Source organism: Orbicella faveolata, unplaced genomic scaffold (genome assembly GCF_042242905.1).
Source record: "Orbicella faveolata isolate gen_17 unplaced genomic scaffold, um_ofav_v1 contig_34, whole genome shotgun sequence".
Classification (NCBI taxonomy): Eukaryota; Metazoa; Cnidaria; class Anthozoa; order Scleractinia; family Merulinidae; genus Orbicella; species Orbicella faveolata.
In genome coordinates this window covers 1,206,854-1,234,832 of record NW_028301563.1, presented here as the reverse complement: position 1 = coordinate 1,234,832, position 27,979 = coordinate 1,206,854, and the positions used below count along the sequence as shown (strand labels likewise).

General features: G+C 39.6%; 1 protein-coding gene across 3 annotated transcripts; it reads left to right on the top strand.

The window, feature by feature from the left end:
• Window positions 1–54: 54 nt before the first annotated feature.
• Window positions 55–27,750, top strand: LOC110048280 (germinal-center associated nuclear protein-like). 3 transcript variants are annotated; one of them, XM_089271935.1, is made up of 43 exons: window positions 55–272; window positions 872–983; window positions 1,872–2,153; window positions 2,978–3,765; window positions 4,079–4,184; window positions 5,299–5,393; window positions 5,931–6,000; window positions 6,513–6,593; window positions 6,956–7,029; window positions 7,611–7,679; window positions 7,931–7,996; window positions 8,488–8,634; window positions 9,155–9,216; window positions 9,319–9,451; window positions 9,797–9,873; window positions 10,312–10,425; window positions 10,551–10,599; window positions 10,872–10,985; window positions 11,768–11,917; window positions 12,370–12,693; window positions 13,014–13,058; window positions 13,898–13,981; window positions 14,287–14,405; window positions 15,506–15,619; window positions 16,079–16,282; window positions 16,689–16,832; window positions 17,165–17,233; window positions 17,721–17,976; window positions 18,630–18,707; window positions 18,924–19,043; window positions 19,708–19,822; window positions 20,317–20,426; window positions 20,811–20,898; window positions 21,436–21,509; window positions 22,371–22,500; window positions 22,957–23,058; window positions 23,226–23,304; window positions 23,758–24,033; window positions 24,279–24,367; window positions 25,151–25,370; window positions 25,616–25,721; window positions 26,273–26,379; window positions 27,190–27,750. In XM_089271935.1, exons 1-43 carry the CDS (start codon window positions 246–248, stop codon window positions 27,239–27,241), a joined length of 5,721 nt encoding a protein of 1,906 aa, XP_089128061.1. In that variant the 5' UTR covers window positions 55–245; the 3' UTR covers window positions 27,242–27,750. The 3 variants fall into 3 exon arrangements, with proteins under 3 accessions (XP_089128061.1, XP_089128062.1, XP_089128060.1); XM_089271936.1 differs by having other exon boundaries at window positions 20,314–20,426; window positions 25,274–25,370; XM_089271934.1 differs by having other exon boundaries at window positions 20,314–20,426.
• The last annotated feature ends 229 nt before the right edge of the window (window positions 27,751–27,979 follow it).

The window sequence follows — 27,979 nt, the reverse complement described above, 5'->3', positions numbered from 1 at the left end:
GTTTTGCCACTTTCAGGTAGACATTTCGTGTAGCTTTTATAAAGATACATTCTTTCAAAGTGTCAGCGGTTAGAAACATGGCGCCTCTGTGAAACTGTCTCCCTCTGTGATCTTCTGGAATCTATTTTATGTCAATGTACAATACAGACGATTCTAGCTTGGTTTATACTTCATTTAAGTCTCCATATGTTGCTAAACGAACCACTGGGATCTTCTGTTTATAAATCACGAAACTGAATCTCGTCATGCTAAGTAACATTCGACAGAAGAAGGTAAGTCTAGCGAGTACATGCTTTGCTCGGCTATTGTGGGTACATGTAGTCTAACCCTTGCAGAAGCAAATACTACTCAGTCGAATGACTGGGTTCTGTTATGCAACACAGTTACAACAATAAATGTCAGTGTTCAACTGATTTTAACCGAATCAAATGGAATATTGCAGAATATGGATCGATTAATAATTAGCCTGGATGTAGATCTAAGCTAAGAGCTTTTAATTCATTACATGTAGTTGCCAGATCGTTTCAGTAGACTCAGTGGAAATAAATTTGAATAATGTTCTCTTGTACTTGCTGGAAAATAACAATAAAACGTGCACCTGTTTCATCGACAGAAGAAACACTAGGTGTATAACTGAACTATGAAGAAAGAATGATATAAAGACATAAACATATGGATGACAACTTTTAGTTATTTCCAGTGTATTTCCAAACTACAGAGGACATATAAAGGCATGAATGATCATTGTGGTTATGTACACAACTGATTGTGAAAATTAAGCAGAGGTCATGGGTTTGAGTCCATTGAGGCCTGATTTTTTTATCAGGCTTTATTCTCCCCATTTTTAATTGCTTTCTTTTGCTCTTTGTAGAAAAAAGAGGCTGTGCGCAGACTATCACAGGGTTCTGGAGCAGTTCACAATCATGGTGGTTCCTTCTCCTCACAAGCTCCAGGGCAATGGCCACAACGGAGAAAATTCCCAGGTACAACAATGTGAACAGTGACTATTATACATGTTCAAGTACTTGTATGTCTACTCTTACATGGAGCTTGTAACTATCAACAAGATCTTTTCTTTTTTGCAAGCTCCCAGTTCTCATGAATAGCATACATGTAGCATTAAGCAGCATAATCTCGGTCTTGGACCCTGTGTAACTTTGGTCAGCGGTGACTGAAAGTCCTATGTTCTGGGTGAAATAAAAAGACAGAACCAGAAAATCAACGGTTCTGGTTTGTTTGTGTCTTAGTTTGTCAATGGTTTCTTGAACATGGGGGGGGGGGGGGGGGGGGCAAGAGAGAAGCTTTTGAAAGTCAATTTGTTCTATAGGTCTATTTGTTTCAAACTATAGTTCAGTTCGCTAATCTCTGTCTGTCTGTTTTTTTTTTTTGGCTGTATGGAGATGTCTGACAGCCGGACAAATTCTTTGTGTCCGATTAGCCTGAATAGCGTTCTGTTTAGCCTGAATAGCACAAAGATTAGCTTGAACATCACAAAGGTTAGCTTGAATAGCACAAAAGTTACATGTACCATAGCCTGAATAGTGCACTGGTGAGCCTGTTTACAGTTAGTTCCCAATAATTGTAATGGTAACACGATAAATGCATGATCGTAAATGGAAAATTCTCTTTTCTGTTAGGCTAGTGAAACTGACTTGTACATCTTAGATTGTACAGACATGTATTTCGGGATGGTACTTTAGCAATATGAGAGTGAATTAATGTTAGTGAGAGTTTTTGATAGTTCATGTGGGTCAAAATCTTAAACGTGCATATGCATAATAGTTCTGAACTGATCAGGTTGTATAGAGAACAGCAGTGAATACAATTTATCATGTTATGGGTACAAGGCTTTCCTCTGTTATTATTTGCAGACCAACAACAAATGAGGAGACAGCAACCAGGTGGGCAAAGACCAGCCAAGAGAAGCCATGCTAGTCCACTTGACCGAGATCCCTCTGTTAGTGGTAACACTGATGCAAAGGCAATTAAACCGGCTGGGATGGCAAGTTTCACTTTTCGTAGTGTGCAAACCTCACTGAGCAGTCAGGCGTCACAGTTAACACACACAACCAGTGATACTTCTTCGTCATTTCCAGCAGCACCTGTTTTTGGGACTGGGTTTAGTTCTGCATCCAATCTTCAACAAAGTGCAGGTTAAATACTCAAATTGTTTTGGCAATGTACACCGTTAAATTATCTTTATGAGTATTCCAAAGTACACCCTCTTGACATTTTATTTTGCTACATGTAGTCTTTATGTGAGGTAGTGTTACTGTACATGTAATTCATTTTTGTGCATGTGTACATGTATGCAAGTCATGTACAAAATGCTGTTCCTCAGTAAATTCTTATTTCATACATTATCAGAAAAGCATAAATGCCTACTTAAAGTAATACAAGTGCATGTATTTTGGGAATGTAATACACTGTACCTATCAGTTACTGTAAAATGCATGTAAAACTATTAGAGTTTCCTTAATTTGTAATTCCAGATTCCTTTCATTTTATGGAACTGTAAAATGTACATTATACATGAACATATCCATAAGGCATAATTTTTATTAGACACAGACAAAGGAAAACTTTTGTAAAGTGAAAACAAGAATCAAGGCAATCCGCTAAAAGCAGCATGGAATACAGAAATTGCATTTACAGTAATTTAGGATCTTGATATGCATCAAAATGCCCTACACTGTATTTAGTGGTGATTAAGATGGACTTAAAGATTGTATTCCTTATTTAGCACAAGGACATTCACACTTTGAATGAGAGAAGACTTCATGTTGTTTTAAAGTGAAATGCTTTGGCCATTTTCACCATAATCCCTGGACACAGTGTTGAGGAGTGTAGGATGAGTAATGTAGACATGTACGACATGTGTATGCAAGGCTGTACAAAAGTCACATGTTCTTGTTTTCTAATCATCAATGAAAACGTTTAATGTACATTTCAGATTTGATCAATTTTCATTTCTCAGGAGAAGCTGTAGTTCCGTCCACCAGTAGCATTTTTGGTTCAGGGTTTGGGAAGAGTGAACCTAAGGCAGGTGTCTCTGTGACTACAGCACCCTCTAGCATCTTTGCAACAGGTTCACAGACAACTTCATTCATCGCACCATCCCAAGCTTTAACTCCTGTCTTTGGCACAGTTTTCAACAAGAATGCTGCCTTAACTTCCATGAATGCATCTCTGGCAAGCACGTCTAGCTCTAGTAATCTTTTCAATCTTGGTGCAGCAGTCCAACAGTCACCCTCTAGCAGCTTAACCTTTGGTAGTTTTAGCAATCTGGGATCCTCTGGCTCAACAGAAGTCTCTTCAAGCAGCAGTTTTGGTGGTGCTAATGGAAGTGAAACTACTGGCGACAATGCTGCTTCACCTTTAACATTTGGAGCATTGCCTAGGCCGTCATTTGAGGTTAAATCAAGTGACTCAAAACCTTTGTTCCCAATAATGTCACAATCTACTTCATCAACGTTTGGTGCAGGGAATGCAAACAAGCCACAGACAGGAACAACAGGACATTTTGGCCGTGCATTTGCTGCAGCAACAGCAGGTCAGAGGGCAAAAGAAAACAAGGAAAAAGTAGCAGAGGAGAAAATAAGAGGCTTAGACACCTCCAATTTGACAGCACTGCTCATCAAAGATATTCCAGAAGCATACAACAAGAATGCTTGGTTGAGGAGGTTTTATTCACGGTTTGGTGAGGTGACAAAGGTGTTGTGTAGTGCAGCCAAGAAGAGTGCATCAGTGGTTTTTAAAACTCATGTAAGTAATGTTCTGAGAGCTTTTTACAGTGGGGACACTTGAACTGTGGATAATTGTTTAGTGACTATATCATGAGTGCTTGTCATATAACAAGAGTACTTTGACTAGACTGTTACTCTCTGAAGAAACACTAATCTTCTACATTCTTCGAAGATGTGCAAAAAATGTCTTGTGTTCATGGTTTGAGTGTCCTTACTGTAATTTTTAAATTCAGGATTGCATTTAGTTTCAATGTGTAATTCAGCTCTGTGATACTTCATGTATGAATACTTAGTATTTCTTGTCCAAATGCTCTAATTTCTTAATTTATTAGGAAGCTGCAGAGTTAGCTAAGAAGAAAGGCAGAATTCTGAGGCCTGGTTTGCCTCCTGTGGTAATTTTCTGGAAGCAGCAAGGGAGTCGTCGGAGTACGACATCAGGTACAGTGTTTTCAAGTCCAAACTTCTCCTGTTTTATCGTTTGTTTACCACAGATGGCCAAACTGTGTGGTCTGGAATAGTGTGACTCTGTACCTATAATTATAATAATATTAGTATACAGACATGTGTAATTATGTTCCAGGGTTCTCCCGCAATTTTGAATTAGTCGGAGACAAATTTCAGGTACCCGGCGACAATCTCTTTCCTTGCCAAGCCGACCCCAAAAAATGTATGTATATTTTCCCTGAGTAGCCGGTGCGCCCAGGTCCAGTAGACGGCGATTTTCGTCGGCTGCTGGAGCTTCTGAAGAACCCTGTGTTCATCGCAAGGGTTGAGAAATTTGTGTTGTTTTCATCTAGCAATTAAATTTTGTGGTCAATATACAGGTGTAAGTTAAAGTAGAGTTGGGTTGACATTATGATCAATGTTAATGTGCACCTGTAGGCAGAGTTATGGCCAAATCATAATGATTATACATGTATTTTTACAGTACAGGACTTGACACTAACTTTTCAACTTACTAGCCTAGTGGCTAGCGACAACTTAGATGTTACTAGCCAAAAACAAAATTTATTAGCCAAGTGTTGACATTGACTAGGTCCAATAGCAGCAGATTTACTAGCAAGACTTGAAAGCACAATGCAAGCAACAAATTCTAATCGAAAATTAGAACAGCCTCCTGTGATGAATGCTGACGAGGAATTGGACAGATTTTTTTTTCTACACACCATGTGCAGAACATTGCTCCATTTGGTGAATAATCCATGGAAGGTCGGATGCCATGATTGTTGAAATATTTTTGCTTTGACGTTGGAGGTTGTTTCTTTTCAGACCTCTCGTCTTTGCCTTTTTCTTTTTTACCACCAGTAAAAAACCCTTATATCTATTACGAAATTTTGAGAAAAAACAAAACAATGCAATTTTGCACCTGTGAGCATGTTTCCAAGAAAACTGTTTGTGTCTGTCTCCCGTCAAGGGAGACAGAAACTAGTTCAGTCAATTTATTTTTCTGGTTTACCTACAGTGGTAAATGGATAAATGTAATGCAGTGAACTTTTCATTTTCCATTCTAAGAAAGTATGTTTTTACATGATGTAAGTGTCTTTATAAACAGAGAGTGATCAACAGACCAAACCAAGCCCAGATGCTGACAAGTTGAGTGGTAGAATATTGCGCAGTCCAGAGAAAAGCAAGAAGGTTTCTAAACAGGTAAAGTACACCACAGGCCACAGGAATTCCAGCTATAACACATGCACAGCATATGTGTTAAATGATGGCTTTGCATGCAATCTACACTTTGCATGATAAATAATAATTATTATTCTGTGTATGTGTAAAGTTTCACATGCACCCTCAATTATTTTGCATAAGAATTGTGCATTGTCTAGATGAAGGATACTGCATGAATTCTTTTGATGCTGTATATAAATATTTTCCACTGGAAAAAAAAATGTAATGTTCGTGAATATGCCGGTGTTATTAATTATATTTCCCTATTAAATTTGGAAGAACCAGGCTTGTGCTGAAGAGCAAAAAAAAAGGTATTGCTATTGGTTCCAAAAGTGTAGTACAGGATCAACACATTGTTGAAACCACTAACATGTGCATGCACTAGTCTAAATTTTGCAACTCCCAAAATTTAAACAGGAATACAACTCATGCGTCACCTGTGTGAACAGGCAGCATTTTTTATCCCCAAGATAAACCACTTGACTTGACAGCTGTCTTTCTTATTGTACTTCTTAGATTGAATCATCCCAGGAACAGGGTGCATGCAGCATGAGAAGTTCAGAAGTTCTAAGGGATATTCAAGAATGTAATTACTATGCAATTTCATTGTAATTAAATAAGTTGTACATGTACTGTTGTACATACATGTACTTTTGTGTGGAGACGTGGTGGCCTCATGGTTGGTACACTCACTTTCGGATCAAGCGGTCCGGGTTGGAGCCCTGACCGGGGATATTGCGTTGTTTTCTTGGGCAAGGCACTTCACTTCCACAGTGCCTCACTTCACCCATGTGTATAAATCGGTACCCTGGAACTTAATGCGGGGGGGGGGGGGTAACCCCACGATGTGCTAGCATCCCATTTCTGGGGGGTTTGGGGGCTTAAATACTCCCACCAGCCTGATGGACCACTTGGCTCTTATGTAGACTGAACTTACATGTACATGCACAGTATAATTATTTTGATTATTACTAATATTATAATAGTCATCCAACCATCCACGCATCCATGTAGATGGACAAACTGCTTTTATTTGATAAATACAAATGAGTCTTATTTAGTGAAGATTAACAGGATATCTTACATTTAATCTTGCAGATTTAAACTCAGCACAACCAAGTGAAAATGCAGGAGAAAAACTCCAAGTCTTAGAAGAAATTGACAAAAGGCTCAGGCAAGGTATTGAACTGCAGAATTGTTTCAAAATATGTTGCTGACGAGCCTTTTAAAAGGAGACAAGAGCACACGCACCATTCTCAGCAGTCTTTGCCATTGTTTCATCTTTTGATCTTATTTTGATGTCAATATTTAAAAATAATATTTGTTGATTAAGACTTTGTTGTGTAAACAATATTTTTGTGGAAACAGGCTTGGAATGCTAAATTATTAAGCTATGAAATTCTTCTGTGTTCTCTAAATAAATTTTGCAAGAAACATGATTAAAAAAATTATAGTTTGTGATAATCATTGTAGATTTAACGATCTTTGGTTGATTTTGTTTTTAAAGGTAAATTTGTATTTTGTTACATCCAATATTTTAGCATACAAAAGGTCATCAGATATCAGTTCTGCAAAAGCTGTTGTTGGAACTTGCAAAGACATGTGCCCAGAGAAGGTAAAGTAGAAAGTGTTTGCTTGTGTTTAAATTACTTTATTTGTTCTAGCCCAAAGGACAGTGAATTCTTGGAATGTGTAGGCCTGTCATGAGTCTTGACATCATCCACATGTATTGTATTATCTCCCATGCACAGTAAGGTATTTGAGGGCAGTGCCATAAAACTCACCTTGTTAGTACAAAGGGTTGATGAGGATTGACTGAGTTAGGAAGTGGGGGAGTATTAGGGAGAAAGTGAGTGAATGTGTGGGAGGAAGATTTATGGCAGGAGGATAAAAAGACAGGGAGAGATGGATGGATGGAGGTAGGAAGGGAGGAAGGGAGGGAGGAATGGTGAGTTGGAAGATGGCATAAATGGAGGAAGGAGAACAGGAGGATTGGTGAGTGATGGGATGGGGTAGGATACCTGGAGGCATGGAGCTAAGAAGCTACGGTCAAGGAGGAAATGGGGGAGTTGCACTATAACCTAGTAGAAGAGGGAAGGTTGATAAGTAGGAAGTCCAAAGTTAAAATAATTCTTTCTACTTGGTACAATGTGGTCTGTAGAAATACTAATATTCACTTGTCTGATGGTTTCACAGGAGAGGTACATGAGAGAATATCAGAGACGACTTAGTGTGTTTGAGTCTGTTCCTGGGACAGGCAGTATTGTGAGTATTTCTGTTGGTATAGTGGATAGAATGCAGTTGGACCCTATTGTTTGGTCTGACTGTCAGCTCTTGAAATGAACAACTTAACAGGCCACATATTGGCTCTCGTAAATCTGCTAAATTAATAGCCCCTAAGTCGGAATGGAATTTCTTACCTCTCAAGCAAAGACGTCTATCATGCATGATATCAATTAAAAGCTTTATTGTCATGCATGTCTTGTTGTTAAAATTTGTTTGTCCTTGCCTTGCAGGATGAAAATCCTCAAGTTGATCACACTTGTGCTATTAAAGAGTACGACAGATCAGCAGCTGACAAGGTTTTTTCCTTACTGTTTTTGTTTCTTTGTTTGATTTTAAGCCAGAGTAATTAAGTGTCTTTTTATTTTCATGCAGATTCCATCCCTTAAAAGTATAAATTTCATTCAAATAATGATTTCCAATTATATTATGTCTACATACATGCATTGATGTGTTTACATGTAGTATTAAACTTCACACTTTTGCAAGATCCTTTTCTGACTGAATTGTTTTGTGTATGTGTACATGAATGTGCTTGTCAGTTCATTTGACAGCTTTTAGGTCAGCATAACAGTGAATGTTCTTCTTTTAGTTTTATTGGGAAATGAACAAATTACAGTATCTAGTAGCCACAAAGAGATATAATGAAGCCACAACCTACATGTACAGTCTCCTCATGCCACAAACTTGGCTTTTGTATTTGTTTCTTGTTCTTTTTGGAGAACGAATCGATTAATTTACAAGTGCCAAATTTATTGGGGAAAAAAAATGATTTTGTTGCTGTCTCTAGGAAGAGCCATTGCCACATGAGCTTCGTCCTGTCCCAGTTTTGAAAATGACCATGGATTACTTGGCAACGACTATCATGGATCAAGTGGAAGGCAGAGAAGGGGAGTGGTTTGACTTTGTCTGGAACAGAACAAGGGGAATCAGAAAGGTAAAAAAAAATTATGTTTGTTAAAAATTCAAATGTTCAACTTACAACTTCAACTTACAACTTTATTTATATTACTTGTACATTTACAATTTTACCGAAAAGTATACACACTTTACACTTAACACTTTATTATTAAAAATAATTAAGTTAAAAAACATGACTATGACAACAGCGTGAACCAGCAGGTGGTCTAGGCTAATCTAGGCGGGCCACATCTATATTCCTCACTTTAACACAGTCTTTAACACCTCTGCTTCAGTATCAAATCATATAAAGAGACAGTCAGTGTGTACAAGATTGCAAATTTCTCCTCATGCATACAGTTGATTACATTACTTACAATACTGCAGAACATGTTCATTTGTGCTGTAATGCACACGAAAACCAAAAGAGAATTACATAACAACGTCTGATAGTGATCATCTGGCCCATGTCAATTTACGTGAACATTGGGCAGTAATCTATACAAGCTGTTTGACTGATTTTGTTAATACGCATGTTATATTTTCGTTGTGCCTAGGATATTACTCAGCAGCATTTGTGTGACCCTGATTGTGTTGATCTTGTGGAGAAAACAGCAAGGTTAATATACATTCAATATTTTTAGCTTGGGATAAACATTTTAATTAATATGTAACATTTTAAGTAATACGTAATTAATAAAGAATATGTTTTTTGTTGTAGGTTTCATATCCTTTGTGCTCATTATCTGTGTGAGGCAGACATGAACTCTTTTGATGCAAAGATTAATACTGAAAACTTGACCAAATGCCTGCAAACATTGAAACAGTTCTATGGAGATCTGTATAAGGACAAGGTAACTACTACTTTGTAGATCAATACTGAAAACTTCACTCAAGACGGTGTGTTACCACATTTCCAAACAACTCGAGGTTCGTCAAAAATACTCCGCTACGCGTCCTATTTTAAATTCCCTTCTCGGCCATTAGAAATGTGGTCAGACACGGTCTTTAGTGCTAAATATTTTACGTCTATAGATATGTACAGTACACGCAGATGCAGATTGCAGATGCCCGTTTTTTTGCATTAGCTAGTCCATTATTTAATGACGTACGACAGATAATGCATGTTCATAGAGGTATAATAGTTTTAGTATATTTCATATTCTAAGTGCTTTGTGTTCATGCCTTTTGACTTGAAGGGAATAACATGCCCACAAGAGGCAGAGTTCCGAGCTTATGACATTTTGTTGAATTTGAATGAGGGCGATATTTTGAGGTAAGTTCAGTTGGTAATGGCAATCTTTCTAAGTACGAAGGTTTCTGTTAAAGGGGTATGTACCACTTGTCTCATTGACTATTCTTCTGTGACCACGAACCTGTGAACTTGTGAGCCAACTGGGCCCGCCATGTTGCGGGCGTTTATCCGAGTTTGCGTGGCCTGTGAGTTGAATAGCACTTACTGCAAAATTTGGTTATCTTTGTGTTTCACAGGAGGGCTTGCAAATGTGCCAGGATTTTTACGCTGGGGCATAGCACTTGTTCTGCTCATGAAACCTTTTGATTCGGGACGTCCTCATTGCTGTTGTTGTCGCGTTAACTCCCAAATGAAGGCCTGTGGACAGATTAAGACCATCACGTCTCCCTTTTATGACTTCCTTGTTTACTACTAGTTGCGGTAGAAAATAACTTCATTCTGTTTTTTTTTTTCCCTCAGGGAAGTTATGACATTGCAAGATGAAGTCCAAAAGTCAACGGAAGTCAAGTTTGCGATGGCTGTTTTCCATGCTTTGAACAGCAATAATTTTGTCAGATTTTTTCGACTTCTCAGGTATGGAATCCCTTCTTCAAGTCATACCACTGATTGCTGTTGAAGTGCAATTTAACGTATAGTAGATACATGTAAGCTATGCAGTATAGATCCTTTTATTTTATTTCTTTTTCTGTTTTACCTAGAAATGCGAAGTACCTCAGTGCTTGCCTATTGCACCGTTACTTTACACAGGTAGGGTATAACTAACATATATTTACATGTAATAAATAGCTTGTCCTTACACTGATACGCTAGTATATTTTTTTGGATAAAAGAAAAACAACCCAAGTTTCCCTCCCACCATGTCCTGAGCAGAAGATCTTCATAAATTCGATAAAACATCAGTTTTGCCACATAAATTGTAAAATACATTTTGTCTTGATCAAAATATCCGATGATGGCCTTCCAAGTTATTTACATGTAGTGTTGACACAATGAAAATATATATTTGTGTTATTTTACAGGTTCGCAGCAGAGCTGTTCAGACGTTAAACCATTCTCTAAGCATCGCTAATAGGACAACTCCATTCCAGTTGAAAGAGCTGGTAGACATCTTGGCTTTTGAAAGCGATTCTGAGGTACACTGACTTCTCCAACTGGTCAATTGTGTTAGGTGTAAAGGGGTGTAAACGCAATGTTCTCTATACTAGTAAGGTGTTTGTAGCTGCGGTCCGTATGTAGAAATATACTCTTTTTGTCATTGTCATTTTTGCTGTTGTTGGGGTTGTCTTGATAGACTATCAAATCTTTTTATGCCGGCCCCTGCTTGTGTATTGGTTTTGTATTTATTTTCGCATGAGCCAAAACTGTCCTCCAATATCAGGCGGTTTTTACAACTTAAGCGGCTAGTCAGGAAAAGTTCTTTTTAAGCCCGGCAAATATCAACTACCGCGAAGTTTCGTAAGGAACGACCCATTTGCCATAATGCAGTGCAATATGTTAGTACATGTAGATAGGTGCGCTCGCCAATGTCACTGGCCTCTTGCAATGCAGTCAACACCATTAAGCTTGATAAAAGACTTACTGACTGAGGGGGAAGGCTGAGTATGAGACTTATGTTTGATCTTACTTCTGTCCTATGATCAGTCTGTGTACTGTTCCCTGTTTGTTCCCTTGAATTCCAACCAAAGATATCCCTTTCTTCACTCAAGCATTTACAGTCGAACCTTTTTCCAACGGCCACCCTGGGGTCAGAGTTTACTGACCATTGTGAAGGAATGACTATGGGTAGGAGGTTAAAGTAAAAGCAAATCTCTTGACTGAGATAAAAATATGTAGGCGCAGTGAAAAGGTGACCGTGTTTTGGAGGTGGCATTAGTAGAGGTTGCATGGACTGTAATTTCCTCTCGCTTTTTAACAGGCTGGTGAATTTTGCTCGTCTCATGGTCTATCCGTCACAGAAGGATCAGTGAATTTTGCTCGGTCTTCATTTATTGAACCCGAGACAAAGCTGTCAGTGAAACGAGCTTGGAGATTGATAGAATCTAAACGAAGCTGTTCTCTTGGCGAGGTAGGGACTGACGTCACACTTTAAAAACATTCTTTATAGAATCGTCCAATCTTACAGTATGTAATGTCGTCTACGTGTAGATGTAAATAAATAAAACCCCTTGTCTCCAGAGCGGTTTTCACGGTTTTCAAAAGTAATTTGCTGTTCTACGATTACTGCGGATTGGTATAAAAATAAAAAACAAAAACAAAACTCCCGCCACTTTCTTCAACCAATGTGAAGTTAATCTAAAAGTAATCGTGACTCGCTCGCTCTAACAACGTGACTAACATCAACACAAATTGAAGAGCAAACTTGTTTAAACTAAATGAAATAAACGCCAATGCAACGAATAAAACATTTTATTAGATATAAGTCTGTATAAAAACAGAAACCTTTATTCTGCACCAGTTTTTCTTACGTACAATTAATTGAAGAATATTTCCTTTTTTTTGCCGTTTCTTGTACATTAGGTGGTCTACAATGGGCCCCTTCCACCTCCCCCACATCATGAACCATGCCTCAGTTTCAGCGGAGATGGCCGCTTCATTGGCGACACAATGGAGCTGCTTTCTGTGTTCAGCGAAGACGAGGCCTCCCCTTCGTTAGCAGCAGATCAGGGTAGACCGCAGCCAACATTTGGTACCAGTTCTTCCGCGGTTCTGTTTTCTGGGAGGCAGACAGCACAGCCGGACACCTCCGATAGAAACTTGTCAGTTGTATTAACGGCTTCCTCTCGCTCAGTGTCAACTCTGCCTGGAATTCCAGGACAGTCTGCTCAAAGGCCGTCCATTCAGGTTTGCTCCCTTCACAGAATACATATCTCTTACCGACCGAGTTCGAGATCCGTATTGTAAGTTATGGACCTACTTTTTCCCCTCTTCAATTTACAGCCCAAGCGCGAAGCGAGAATTCAATAGAAAGGCGAGAAGAAGAATTCTTTGTGAGCACGCAACCACTGTTAAGGTCATGAAACCAAGCTTATTGACAGGGCAAAACTGAAAACCTACGTATGCGAGTGTAGGGGAGATTCGGTAGCGGATACTGTTTTTGACTGGTTTCAAGTCTTTGCAACTTTGTGTTAAAAACCAGGTATCATTCTCTTTTTCTCTTCCAGGCTCCTCAGAGTTCACCCAAAGACACAGTGGTTTATTCTGGAGAGGTGGGTTGATGAAGTTAACATTTCGTAGCTGTTGGGCCTTTCAAAACACTTTTAGCCTTGAACTTGACCAGTTGTGTTTATCCTTCTGCTAGCAGTTAATGCGTATTTTCTTCTTACTTCAAAATTGACTGTAGTCAGAGTCGTACAAGTTCAGTTTTCGCCGTGACATGAAGCTGTTAGATAGTAAATGCATTGCGAGTGAGATTCCGTGTTTTAAATACGACCTTCGTGTCTTAGTTGGCAACTTCTTGCCTAACACTCAAGATTTAAAAGTGGGCTTTCGTGGACGACTGGACGACTTCGAAAAAAAATCACACTTATCAAAGAGATAAACGAGGTTATGACCGACCGTTCTTTGACTTAAACTTTCGATTTACACAGTCTTATTTCTGTCATGATATGTGCATTTTTTTGTTTGCTTACTGATGTTGTGGATCGGGTTTTCTTGTTTTTGGCAGAAAAAGTGTTTCACAAAGACAATTTTTTCAATGAATAACAAAGGAGGTAACAGCTCGAAGAAGTGCGTTTACAAAACGCATGCTCTCGTATTTTGGCTTCGTGTGAAATGCTTCTTAAACGCGAGAGTACGATCAGTGTACAACAACGTCACTTGTCACCAGTCATTACTCTTGTACACAGTAAATTTAACTCCAAAATTGGAGTTAAAATTTTAGGTACAGGATAACTCCTTAATTTATCTCCAAATTTGGGGTTAAAATAACTCTGAGGCCGGGGTTGGATTAACTCCTAAAACGGAGTTATTCTTTTTCATGGAGTTATTTCAACTATTTTAACTCCCCGAAATTTACTGGGTGTATTTTGTTTTTCTTTGTCTACAGGAAATTCTTCTTTTTACCAAGAGGCTTTTTGTGGAAGTGATGAATGAAATGTGCACAGAAATTACAAAAGAAGCCCTTGACAAGGTATGCGAACTAAAATTAATACCCAGTGACTTCTATTCAAGTTGTCGAAAAATCACTATAGATGATCATAATCACACAACACGATGGTTTCAAACCTTTCACTGTAAATACAGCCTGTTTTAAATTTACGACCACCTTTATCTTCAGCTGCTCATATCAGAAACTGTATAGAATGGTTAAAAAGTCTGTAACATGATGTTGAAAATAGTCAGTGCGCGCGAACAAATTTCTGCGCTTGTTTTGATTACTATGTCCACGGGATAACAGTTGTCGTACTTTGTTTAACTTATGTCATTTTTCTACAGGTTCATTGCTGTCTTCAGTTATCGTCGGAGATTACTGATGATCTTCACGAGCAGGCAGTGACTGAATTCATAAGAGAGACAGCGAACTCGGTGCTAAATGAGGAATTAAACAAAAAGAGGTGAATTCTATTAGCTGTTAAAGTTACATGCTTCTGCTGGCCTCCAAGTAAACAATACCGAGAGAGCTTTTCGCTCTCGAGGGTTGCATTGATCAAACGTTTTCACTGTTGAAATCAAATAGTACCACCTGGAAGTACTGCTTAATAGCTTTCATATGAGTGACTGGGGATAACACGCTTTTGACTACAAGTTCCTTCGCACGACCAAAGAGAAAGAACCAAATCAGATGCCAACTAATCCCTTGTCATGAGAAAGAGAACATCGCGACATTTTACTCGGAAAATGACATTCATTATTCCGAGTATAGGTAGGACCACGAATTTCACTCGCCTCCATCACCATCGTTCCTTTGCTTCCTAATAACCTTTTCTCTAAATCCACGACCAGTACGTAAGGCTTTCTCGGTCCGAAGTGGGGTATCGTGATTCCACTGCAGTCGTGATAACAATGCGCGACATTCAGTCTCTAGAACTAAAGAAAACTCTCCTCAAGTACTCATGTACTGAAAAAGGCAATTGCTGCGGTTCGGTTTATAGTTTCCTAATATAAACACAAGTGTAAAGGAAACAAAATAATGATATTTGAAAAAAAAATAAAAGTGTTCCTCCTACTAATCAAACTCGATAACTCCTGCCTGGAAAACGATCGCGATTCCACTACGCCACATATCCATTCATTGAAGGAAATTTTTTATGGTAATACATTGTTTCGTGGGTAGTCTTACGCGGCTCGTTTCTTCTCTGAGCTGCGTAAGACTGCCGCGAACAATGTATCATCACAAGTATCTGTTAACGCAATTTTTATGAAGTTCTCATGTATTGAACTGCTGGGTTATTTAACTGCCACAGCAGGCTCAAGTGAGAAAAGGCATTGTACAAGCCTCCCGGGAGTGGGCCTCATGAACAATGGATTTACACCGTTCAGTAGCCTCGACACTCTTTTATAATTAATTTTCCGAGTTCAGTAGCTCAAAGCCACTAAGATTGTTGTGGGTTTTCATTTGTAACCAGGAATCGATAAAACAAATACAAGTGAATTTACTTGAAACGACAATTGTATCGTTTTACGTAATGCTCATACTATCATCCGTTGTCCTCAGAATCGACGAGGAAAATGCGGCAACAGAAGAACGAGTATCACGCACTATTCACCAAGACTTCATGAAGGAATTCATCTCTCTTGAATGTTCAAGAATAGTGACGGACGTTATGAGGTAAAGCAGAAAACGTACAGAATGGATCGAAGAAATTGTTTCAAGGGTTACTTTGCTTTTATGTTCTCCTAGCTCCATCGTCACTTCAGAAAACATTCACATGTCGTTATAATCAATCAGAGTAATGTCTTTATGATCCGGCGCTCAATTGCAAGATATTTTGCGTAACTTTTTTCCGACCAAAAATTTACTTTGCTGTACTTTACGGTACTGATTTTTTCAGGACACCTTGTTCTCTCCTCACTAATCAGTGTTGTTTCTTTAAGATTGCGTTTTTTTTCTTTTTAGTTTTAGTGTTTTACCAGTTGCAAGAAACAACCAGAGAAGGAAAGAAAACGCGATTGCGACACAGAGATTTTAGATCAAGCCTGATTCTTTTGCCCTATAGTTTGCGGGAGAAATGACGTACGAACTAGCACTACTTTGGATGCTAACAGAAACACTTTTTCTTTTCCTCAGAGAAGTACAAGAGGAACTTCTTAAAATAGCGAGAGAAAAAGCGGCTAAAGAGATCTGCCTTGCACTGATCGAAGAAGGAGTATTGCATGAATTGCGGGAACTTGCAGGGGACGCTTTGGAGGAAGAAAAGGCAGAAAGAGATGCTAAGCTTCAACAACTAGCTTCCCTTGTCATCAGGAAGAGAACATCGCGATATTTTAAGAGGTATAGTATGCCTGATTCTCCGACTTTCTTAAACTACAAGTTGCGTCTTTGCTCCTGAAGCACGAATAGTCCGGGAAATTGAGGTAAAGTGTCGTGTTCGAGTTCGCTCCAACCATTTTCTCATTAACTGACTCCGTTCTGGTAGGCCTCGTAAAGGTTAAGAGTTTATAACGGTTTCAGTGGGGTGGCGTGACTGTCACTTTTCAACGTGCATCTTTGTCTTTATTATTGGCTGAAACAAGACTTTGCGTTGCATTGCGTTTTAGCCAATCGAAGCGAATATGTGTTTTCTTGGCCAATAAGGTGCGGCAAGAGAATGATGTGTTTGAAACTTTTTCCAGCGCTTGCTGCCGCTGTTTTCGACGTGTATTAGGTCTCGTCATTTACAAGTCGTCTTTTTTTTCAGGTGGTTGAAATCGTACCGGACCTGTGTGCACCTCAAGGACCTTCTGAGCGCTTTTCCACCAGGGGCTCCCATGCTGAGTACAGAGGAACAGCTTCAGAACCTTGTGGGAAGCAGAACACATAGCGTCACTATGGCCTCTATACGGTAAAGTACTTTTATGAATGAAAATCATGTAAATTATGTTATCAAGAGCGTGGCACAAAGGAAAATAACCTGTCCCTAATAACAGCGATCGCAGGTTAATAAGTCCCTAGTAATAGTTGTTGAACTTATGATGACGTTCCGCTTAGCTGTTAGATGCTCTGAGCACTGAGCTACAGGGAAACCTCCATGAACGCGTTGTGTGTGAATCTTTTCTCATCTAAGAGATCCTCTCACGACAAAGTCGTTGTTGCCAGTGTTGTTGTTGTTGTTGTTACTCCCGATTTGTCACTCTGCTCGTTTCTGACGTTGATGGCAATTTTCCATGCCTGCAGAACTGATGTCCAAGGACGGGAAATTCACGATGCACTCAAGAAAAGAGAGTTGGACGTCGAGCATAACAGGTATGCTTCCCATGGCTACAATGAGTAAATTGCGCTAATTTCATCAGTAATGGTCCTAGAAAGTCTCCGTTTTCTACTGTTACATACGTGACGACATGGATTTTGAAGAGTTTGTTTATATTTGTTAATATGTCGTAATCTTACTTAGGGGTGGGCAATTTGACTTTTGAGCGTGGGAAGGGTTAGTTGATTTGGTATAGACATGAACTGTTTTAACCCTTTCATACACTAGGAATTTTTTTCTCAGGACTTGTGTATGGATTACTGTTTTTTGTTTTTAAGCTCACCTAACGTGCGTGAATTATTTTTCGGCAGTAGTAGTGTCCATGAATTTTTTTTTTTGGTACAAGTATGCTTGTGGGATAGATAGATTTTTTTTTCGAAATAACCCAATCTCCCCCTGTAAAGTAAAATGGTCCACCCCTTGAGTTCGTTGTTAGATTTCAATTATTCTTGTTATGTATTCATTCATTTATTGTTCCCCAAGAAAACAAGTATGTAGACCGCTGGACGTACCTTCACTGCTCGCAGACTCGATGAGATCTCAGCCAGTTACTGGCAATTTAGATCCTAGCTCCCCAGTGTACTGGAAACTGGTTATTTCGTTGCCAGAAGACTGCAAAGAAAATGGATTTACCGGCAGTGACAACAGTGGGCGAGATATCAGTTTTGTCATCAAGGAAAAATTCAAAAGAGGAGTGTGTCCGCCTCAAGATCATATTCCACAGGGACTCAAGAAAAAGGTCTGTTTCTAATATTAAACGCTTTAAAAAAAATTGAAGCTATTAATTTAAGTTCGCCGTGGTGAATTTGGTTGCAACTATTAACTTTCAAAACGTTAACATGCCAAATTCACCACGGCGATGAAATAAACAGCAGTCTTTATAGACTAATTGTTTGAATGCGGTCGAACCAAGCTTGTTTCTGGATTCATTCTGGGGTCGTGTTTTTTTCGGAAGTGAGAAGCGCGGCGACGTAACGGCCAGCCTGCTGAACCTGCTGAACCTGTTGATCCTGTGGAACCACCGAGCTGTCTTGGCAACCACAGTGGAGGGAGTCGAAATTTATCTCAAGACTGCAACTAATATAGGTAGCGAACATTTATTCCGAGGCCCCAAGGACGGGGAGAAAAATGACGAGCATTCAGTTTATATTGTGTCCTGACGTAGAGACGCTGTTTGTTTCATTCGATGTAATATGGCTTTTCAGAATCCACGCACTTCTTCAGAACCTGTAATTTTATTCGCTCCCTGTTTCACGCACTTCCATTGGCTAGGTTTGTTGTTTCTGTTATTTGTTCTGTTGTTTTCTCAGCTAATCCTGCTGGGCCCTCTGAGTGGTAGAGATGCCTCTGGCTTCTTGGTTGCTATGTTTTCAGTTTTGCGTTTCTTTTCAGGTTGAATTGTTGTCGCTCTACAAAGCAGAGATCCGAAACTTTCCTACACGGAATAAAGTAATGAAAGTCTGCACTAAGGTTAGTTACTAAGGTGGCGGACGAACCCTGATCCGACGCTGATCCTTTCTTCCACTTTAAAGAAGTAACTGTAGTGTCTCTCGTTGATCGAATTTCCGCGCGCTCAAAAAACAACCAATGGCAGACCGTGCACGGTTCTCTCCCGACCAATCATCAGTAGTTTTGAATGCTAGTGTCTCTCCACTATGTTAATAAAAAGTCGCTTCGCTTTTGCAGGCATGTTACGGCGTACTGACAAACACAGAAGTAAGAGAAGTCCTGGACAGGCGGCAGTTCCACGGTGCTTGTGCTGTCATTTTTGTTGTCGACTGGAAAGAACTTCAGCTCAATCGACAGGTATATTAGTACCCTTCTCAACCCTTGTTTGAGCGTCACGTAATGCACAGAGTAAACGTTGCGCGTCACGTAATGCACAGAATAAACATTGTGCGTCACGTAATGCACAGAATAAACGTTGTGCGTCACGTAATGCACAGAATAAACGTTGCGCGTCACGTAATGTACAGAGCAAACGTTGTGCGTCACGTAATGCACAGAGCTAACGTTGCGTGGCCTTTAAAATAACGACACTGAGAAAATGAGTTTCTTTGGTTGCGTTACTCAGGTCATGGTGTATCAAAGGAACCGATAAATCCTGGGTCTCCTTATGTGCCTCACACTCGCTATTTCTCTATTGTAAATCTTTTGGAGTTCCCTTAACTCTTTTCAGTCCCAACAATGATAATTTCAGAATCAAGAGAATTCATATTGCATTCATCATTTTGCTATTATGTTCGTCACTGGTTGTTCATTCTAAAAACTGACCAACGCCGAATTTCTGATTACATCAACACAATTGCACAAAGCAAAGAACTGATGAGAATGAAGAGGATTATGAAATATAGCATATGGTCTTGATGTGCCACGAAATTCCCAGAACTAACCTGAAGGTTTCCGAGAAAACCAATGAGGAGAAATGATGTTTTGATATTCATACTCGATGTGTTTTCGTCCTGTTTAGGCCGTAAGAGAGGCTCATGTTCGCCTGAGACGCGTGTTAGAGAGCAAACCCACCGAGCCGAGGATCCCTGTAGCTGTAGTTTTAATAGATAACGCGGACAACGCGCCTTCTAACGGTAGGTTTATGTGTTCTTTGCGAAGGGTGTTTCTTGTATCTACTTTGTAAACATTGTATATTCGTCATGCATTATTCCATTGTAATTCGATGAAGACCAGTGGGGTCTAGGCTCGACTATCAGCCGCTGTTCAGGAAAGGAGACGGCACCCCTCCCCCCAAGGGCGTCTTACCTGAGAGAGCGGCGGAAATCGAGCCTAATTGGGGTGGACATCACAAACCGCTGGAAAACTGTACGTGTGAAAAACAGAAACGGTACTTAACATTGTGCATTTTGTTTTGTCTTGTGTGGGAGGAGACGTGGCTTCTGGTTACCGCCGCGTTGGGCCAGACAGTTCACTCCGATATTACCTGTGTTTTGTTAGGGATAAGCATTACAACAAGAGGGAGTTGTAATACTCCTAGTCACTTCACTCTACAGAAACGGAAGTTATGCACCGCCCCTTGAATCTCTACAGGTTTCATAAAGGCTTAACTTTACTTTTGTTTTAGCAGATATGTTGTCCCTTCTTGGTGTTGATCAATTAAGGACTGAAGGCCTTCTATCCGAGTGCAAACTCTGTACAGTCAGTTCTCTTGGCCATCGTGATGATCTCTCACAAAAGGTTTGTCAATAATTTCGTAAGACTTAATCTGCTTTGATTGAATTAATCATTAGGGCTTCACTCGGGCACCGCAGATTTTCCTACAGACGGTTCCATGATATACAAAAGCCACCATGCTGGATGTCAATCTATGTGCCGAGACTTCCGAAACCATCAGTCAAGGTTTATTGGTTGAAGTTTTTTTTTTTTTGTAGTTTGTTCATTGTTTCAGCATCCAACTTGGTACTTTTCTGTACCATGTTACAAAAACATTATTTTGCAAAAAGAATATTTTGATGGCAAACTGGCAAAAGCAAAGGACGGAGTCAGGCATTCTTAACCTTCTGAAAATTGTGAAAAACTTCACTCTTGTCTAATTATCAAGCTTTTACCTTATTTTGATAGTTGTCTACAGCGGTCACGTGGTTAGGGCGTCATATGGCTCGTTCTAGTCTACCGAAGATTGACAACCTTGTGAATTTCATTGAGGACGGTGAGTAGCTTGGTTTATTTAGTAAATGACCTCTGAATTGCTAGGGGTTCGATACTTTATACAATAGTGGGAAAAAATACAGAGGAAATTAAAGAACTTTGTTAATACTCCTTCGTTGTTTATTTGAGGCCTTATTCTTAGTCCTCCGGTCGAGAGTAACGCTAAAGAAAGTGCGAGAGAAAAAAAAATGGGCGTGTTTTTTCCTTCGCGTTACGTTTATTTGTTGTGCGAAGGGAAAAAAATAAGGGATGGGCTGCTCGTATGTGTTTAAGCTTCTGTGGACGCCGGTTGCATAGTGTTCTTAGAGTCTGATGCCAAACGCTAGCGTCAGTTTTTGTGAGCTCCTGTTTTGAAAGTTTGGCGTGGTGGTGGAAGCTTTTACCACTCTTATGTTCACGTGTTATATGATGTCTGCTTGGCAGTTTCCTCGACATAAAATAGTTTTCGTTCTGTTACCATCAGCACGGCATAGGAAGGCGTATCAAAATATGTCAGCCATGGCTTGGTGTTGTAGTTTTTACAGTGTATGCTTTGCAGGTCTTCAGAAAGAGTTCACAGTACCTGTATCCGAGGATCTGTTCATAAGAAAACAAGCTAAACTAGAACAGCAGGTATGTGTACAACCCCATGCATCAAGAGACTAGAGGGAGTTACGTTACTGTTTGTGCCCTCGAAAATTTTAACCTCGAAGCTCTCAACCTTGCTCAGTTAGTCAAGTAGATCAGAAGCACAGGAGAAGTTGTGATTGCCTTGCAGTTGTTTTGTTTTCCTGGTGTGTTTTCCTCCTATATGGATTTTCTGGTCTTAAAAGCGACTCACAAGCAAGAATGATCGACAGGCGATATTTTCCTCTTAATCATAACAATCACAATATCCTCAAACGTGATTGGTGCATAAACTGCTGTATTTTGCTCTAATTAATCTGCAAAGTTGCAATCGGACAGTGTAATCGGACAGTTGGCTGTAATCGGACACCTGTAATCGGACACTTACATGAGCCAATCATTTTAAGTCCTTTCCACTAAATCCACCAATCACAACATTGATTACAATCACTATAGTAACCAATTCAAGAGACTTACTTTGTAGAATTGTGGAGGTTTAGTCTCTGATGACTGTTTTGAAAGAAACTTAACAGCCATTTTGCCAGCTGTTCTCCATATTTTTAATTATGATATTTAAAAATGACTATTAAACACTCTTTTTCAAATGAATTTTTACTTTTGTGGGAAATTGTAATTGTTATGATTAATTGATAACAGGACATCATGTCGTCCAATTCAGTCTGTAATCACACTCGTGATTAACAAATCAGACTCCCGCTTCGCGGTCGTCCGATTTTGTTTATCACTCGTGTGATTACAGACCGAATTGGACTCCACTCAGTCCTGTCACCATTATTAATTTCAACACGCAATGAAATAATAACGTTTGTAGGATCAAAGAAATGGTTTTGTGTTTTGTGTTTACAGTGTCCAGAAGCTATTATTGAACTCTACAACAGCGTGTTGGATCACCTCGGAGCTGTTGTTTCGTCCAACAGTTTGCAGCGTCTTTCCTGGCCAATCAGTGAATTTACTGATGACAAGAAAATAGATAATGGTAAGAGAACTGGTGTTTTTTAATATTTTAATGATACGGAGAATTAGAAAAACAGTTGACAATTCGACGTACACATTAATTACACAAAAACATATACATAACCTGCTGTGTATAACAATGCTTATTAATAGGGGCAACGTTTTTAATTGCTAACTGAAAATGTTTAAACGGGCCATCTCGCGTATACATGTATTCATAGAGAATCTCTGAAGCACTGAAAGGTTTTCCATTTCTTGTTACGATAGATTTTTTGAACCGGATTTTTTATATCGGTATTACTTCTGCCCAACCTCCCCCCAGGGGAGTCATGACAAGAAATGGAGTGAAAACCTCCAAAGATTCACTGTGTACTTTTCCCCTTATTGAGAACATCGTCTGTGTCACTGTGTTATAACGAGGCGGACTCCGATTTCTAACGAGCACTTTGCCTCACATCTGTGGATTTTTATTCGGCAGGTCTGCCAGATGAGATGTGGAACAGCTACGAAAATCTTGAAAGACTTCACAACTGTATCACAGCTTTAAAACTGCCTCCACCTCCACCAGCTGCAGTTGATGGTGAGAAAATTTTCCTTAACATTCCTTGTACTTTTCCATAGTTAAGCTTAGGAAAATGTCAATTTTAAATAGCTAAGGCACGTTTTCTAAGATGATAATTACTTTTGTAATGAAACTATCTTAAATTCCAGTATCATCTTCATAATTGTTTTCTTTCTCTTTTTCAGGCATCTGGGAGTCTGAAAGTGAATTGTGTCTGGAGTACGCTCGAAGTCTTTCAACAAACACAACGGGACTGTTAAACAGGTAAAACACTGCTGTTCTGTCAGCATTTTAAGCTTGACTCTTTCTTCCTTGTGGCCATGTAATACTGTCTAATATACTACCGTACGACTACATTTTGTTTGGCATTGTATCTCTTTCTTTCAACTGAATTAGCTTCCAATAAAAATTCTAGGGGTTCAAAATTAGTCTCCGACCTCCGACACGAAGTTCTTTTGTATAATTAATCTAAGCTATAACTGTTTGTCGCCGACGATAGTCAAGTATTCATTGTTGGGAATTCAGGAATCAAAATGGTTGTACGGAAAACTAGTGCTCCATTTTGCCGTCTGAAGATTCTGTATTGACAAATTTACGGATATAATCACTACTTTGCCGTCAAGGAAGGTTTTGTTTTCTTAGTAACTTGATGCCAAAAGAATGGAAGGATAAAATGACACTATTTTTAACTTTCTAATTCATTTAATTTCATTCCAGGGTTAAGACGATTCTTGCACGTGCCAAGCGAGTTTTGGAAGAGATCAACTTCCTCTCGGACAGTCCCAGGCTGTCCGCATCTCAGGTTCCCTGGCCACTCGTCCTGGACGCATGCGTCAACTTTCGTCTAACGCCCTTGCATTCGGACCCAGACCTAGCGGAGCAAGACGTTTACTTCTTGGCAGACGAGCTGAATACATTTGAACAACCATCTCTTTGGCGGGAGTCGGCGAGATTGTCAAAGGAGGAAGCTGCTAAAGTTAAAAGTGAAAACAGGTAATTATAAAATAAATTTTAAAAAAAACTTACCTGTTTTTAAAACTTTTCCCGCCACTGACTCTGTGAACCAGGCAAATTCAGATTCAAGAGGTTAATATGTCAAGTTTATCCACACATTGTTTGAATTTTTACTTTCGAAAACAAAACCGTTGTATTCGCATAGCGTCATTGTCATCTTACAAACTGCACTGACAGTCAGTATGGTATCACGTAGATATTTCATATTTTGTATTTATTTACAGTCTAGAGTCATCAATACCGAAGAAGACCAGAGATGTGAAGCTACACGAGTCATTTGTAGACATAGAGCAACAACTTGATAAAATAACAGGTATAAGATATGCATATTGTTTTATGATGGTCGGATTTTTCCATTTGAGCATATAATTCAGAAATTTCGGAACGGTACCGAATGGTGCGAAGATATCTTGAGAGGGTTTTCAGAAGTGTTGAATGTCTAACTAACACTTCACTGACTAAAGACGACCAATATCTAATTTCTCTTTACAATTTCAAGGCATGGTCAAGCAGTAAACCGATGAGAATAGCGAAACTGATCAACAGGGGATACTGTCAGATCAACTGTTGAAAGCTAAGCTGGTGCTAGTGCATCGTTCTTTAGTTTACATTCTGTTTTACAAGTCATATTGGATAACACTTATGGAATCAGACGAAAGATATTGTCTAAACACAAATTCTCTTTACTGGTTTCCATGGATTGCTTATAGCACAAGACAGGAGAATTTGACGAACATCACGAAAATTTGGTGTGGACCACAGAAATCCATAGCACACGCTTTCTATGTAGTACAGGGCCGGGTTGTTCAAAGCCCGATTAGGCTCACCCAGGATTAGCGAGAATTTTGATTTCAGTTTTGCAGTTTTTCCGTGAGGTTTTTTGTTTATATTATTTGTCCTTCATTTCTGAGCTTGCGTAATCTCGACCCACTAAAAACAGAAGCAGTGAAAAATATTCTTACACAACAAAAATTGATTCTTCGGTTAACTTTTAATCCTGGGTTAGCGTTAGCCGGCTTGCGGACAACCCGGCCCAGGTGCTTTCTTCCTTCTTTTCCTCTTTCTTCCTCGTTAGTAAGGAGTCTTGTTATCGCAGGTACTTCCCATAATATCGCGACACACTCACTGCAGCCGGCCTCGTTGGTCACCCCTCCTCACCTCTCTACGCCTTTCCTAACTCCACTTCTTGTCACGCCAATTCCTGTCACGCCATCTGTAGATGTGGAACCTTCAAGTTCATCGTCAGATTCCGCCGTACGAACGGCAAGCGAAAGATTACAGACCGCAGTGGAAGAAGCCAAAACAGAGTCTAAACGGTAGAGATTTCTCCTTGTTTTTGTTTGTTTTTTGGTGAAGGAGGCTGATTAGCCTTCATAGAGTCACTGCCTACGATAATTCTTGGTTTTCATGAGACATCAGCGCCGCGCATGTTTGATAGCATTCACAAAAGATTTCTAATGAGCTTCTTTTTTTTGTCTTCCAACATGGACGCCATGCGTTTGTCATTCTTGTCTCTTAGTTTTGGGGACAAACTATCAATTATTATATTTTTGTTCCACAGGTTTGAAGAATTGTTGAAGAGCGTCCTCGGAGACGGGGACAATCCTCGGGTAATGGGACAGAGCGCATGGAGGAAACGAAAAGCACAGAGCTTGGGAGAAAGCAAAGTACAACAGGCGTGATAGTTATATTTTTTTATTTTTTAAACTGTGGGAAACCCGCGTTTTTCATCGCTAAGCAACATGCCACTTGTTCTGAGAAATGTCAGGGTGGTTATCATCTGCTCAACGAGAGAAAGATTTGTGAAAGATTTTTGCGGGATAAGTTGTGATTGTTGTTAACAATGAGCCTTTTATATGGTCAATGAAACTTGCTTTCTTAAAAGTTGTAAATCAAAGCCTAAATTTTATACCTTCGATTTCATTAGCTTTGTTGTCACCTCACCTCACCTACCTTCTTCGCGCTCTGTTGCCCATAAGGCCGCTAGCCTTTTTGTAGTCAGAAACAAACGCGCCAGTTCTGTTCAGTGAAAATTTGGAAGTTTTCTGTCTTTTTTTTTTAATAGTCTGTAGCAATGTTTGTCCGTGAGACGAAAGCACAACTATGATTACTGTAATGAGAAGTAAAAGAAGGCATGTTTCATTTGTGTATGGGTGCATGGTTATGGTGCTGTAAAGGTCTGACTCAGTACATACAAACATATTTCTTTCTGTTTTAGAAGTCTCCAAAATTCCTTGAAGAATTGCATATCCCGGATATCGACGTCTCATTCGGTTCTCTTGAAGAAAGCTTGCGCTGCTTCAATCAAACGCTCAGGTTACAAAGGTAGGGCAATGTGTCTCGATAAACAGAGTGGACACTGCAATCCGTATGGTGACAATCAGACCAAATTGTGTTCGTATTTAAGGAGTCAGTCATTTCGACGTTAAAGTGCAGTGGCATTTAGGGCTTTTCGACTTCGTTAGATTCACTCTGAGAACACGAAACAGTTCGCCACTCCATTACTAAGGACCCGGGAAACTGATGTGAGCTTTGATTGGTCTAAAATTGTCTATTGAAACCATCTACCAATCATATCTCGCTCTAGCAAACGATACCGGAATTCTTGAGGTCTTAGCTGGCACTCAGTCTCCCACAAGTTTCTGGAGTGGCGACTGGAAGTGGTGAGGCCATAAACGTCAAAACGGTATATTGTCCTGAACTGTCATTTCCTAAGGCCATCCAAATAATATGTTTCGTTCCCTTGGTTGGGCAGAAAGGAAAAGAAAAAGAAACAAACGAAGCAAAGCAACAGTAGCCCTGGTTATTGCTTCCCTTCGCTTAAATTTTCTAGCGATTCAGTATTGTCGTTTCAGTGTGCTTCTAATTAATAGATGTTAGAGTCGGGCGGGCGTCGCGAAACGGCGTATTCTATTGCAATTTCAAAGGCAGCACAGCAAGATCAGTTGACAATTGTGTAGCCACGAGCTAAGCTTTAAATAAGGCTGATCTCACTACTGTCTTTATCCTCCCATGTTTGGCTTTGCAAACTCTTCTTTCGATCCAAAACATTGAGGATGTTGATCCTCAGATCCCCAATTCCTGTTCTACTATTATATTGTCTGATCCTGATCAGTGCTTATCTCTTTCACACAGACGTTCTGACCAGTTCACAGAGACAAGGCTGAAGGAGTGTCTGGAGTCTTGAATAAAACGAAGCATGTTATGACAACTATACCAAACTGTTTCACACCCTGCAAAGCCAGGCTTGTCGCTTGTCTATGAAGTGTGGAACTGGGGTTTGCAAAGACTATGAAGTGTCTTACACCAGTGAAAAAGAACACACAAGTGTTGTTGCTTTGTTTTGCTTTGTTTTGTTTTTACCCCACTGATCTCAAATGCTAATTCTCCTGACAGATTGCCATACATTTCTAGCGTTAACAATAGGGAGAATTGAATTCTTTGTCACGACATCGTTTTGGAAGAAGTCTGTGAATGTATTCTTTCCACAGCCTGCACTGCTCAGTTTCAGGGTTTGAAACAGTTTTCCACTTTAAAGTCGGTGAATAACGGGAAAATATTCACTCAAGGCTGTCGAACTCCACTGGGGTAAATAATTGTTTCAGAATTAGCCGACATCGTTTACAGTTGTTACATACTTAAAGTAGTTATGGCATTTATATTATTTGAATAATAAAATATGTTTGCGAATAGCAATTTGTTGCTGCCTGTAATAGTTGTCGAATTTTCTTGATCCAGCTTAGGTGAAATGGTTTTCTTGAACTCGGACTTAATCATAGTGTCTTGTTCCTTTTCAGCCAGTCCCGTAAAATCCCCCCGCCCACCCTCCCACGCAACCACCCACGCGGGCTCGCCCGCCGTTTCCTAAACAAGGAACTCTTTGATGTCGCTGTTCCAGTTTTGTAAAAGGGAGTCAAATTAGTTT

Bases quoted from the DNA above. Each gene is read 5' to 3' on its own strand.
- LOC110048280 (XM_089271934.1), top strand. From the start codon at position 246: ATGCTAAGTAACATTCGACAGAAGAAG. The intron at 9,874-10,311 runs GTAAGTTCAGTT...TTTTTCCCTCAG, and splicing joins AATGAGGGCGATATTTTGAG to GGAAGTTATGACATTGCAAG. The intron at 12,694-13,013 runs GTTTGCTCCCTT...TTTCTCTTCCAG, and splicing joins CTCAAAGGCCGTCCATTCAG to GCTCCTCAGAGTTCACCCAA.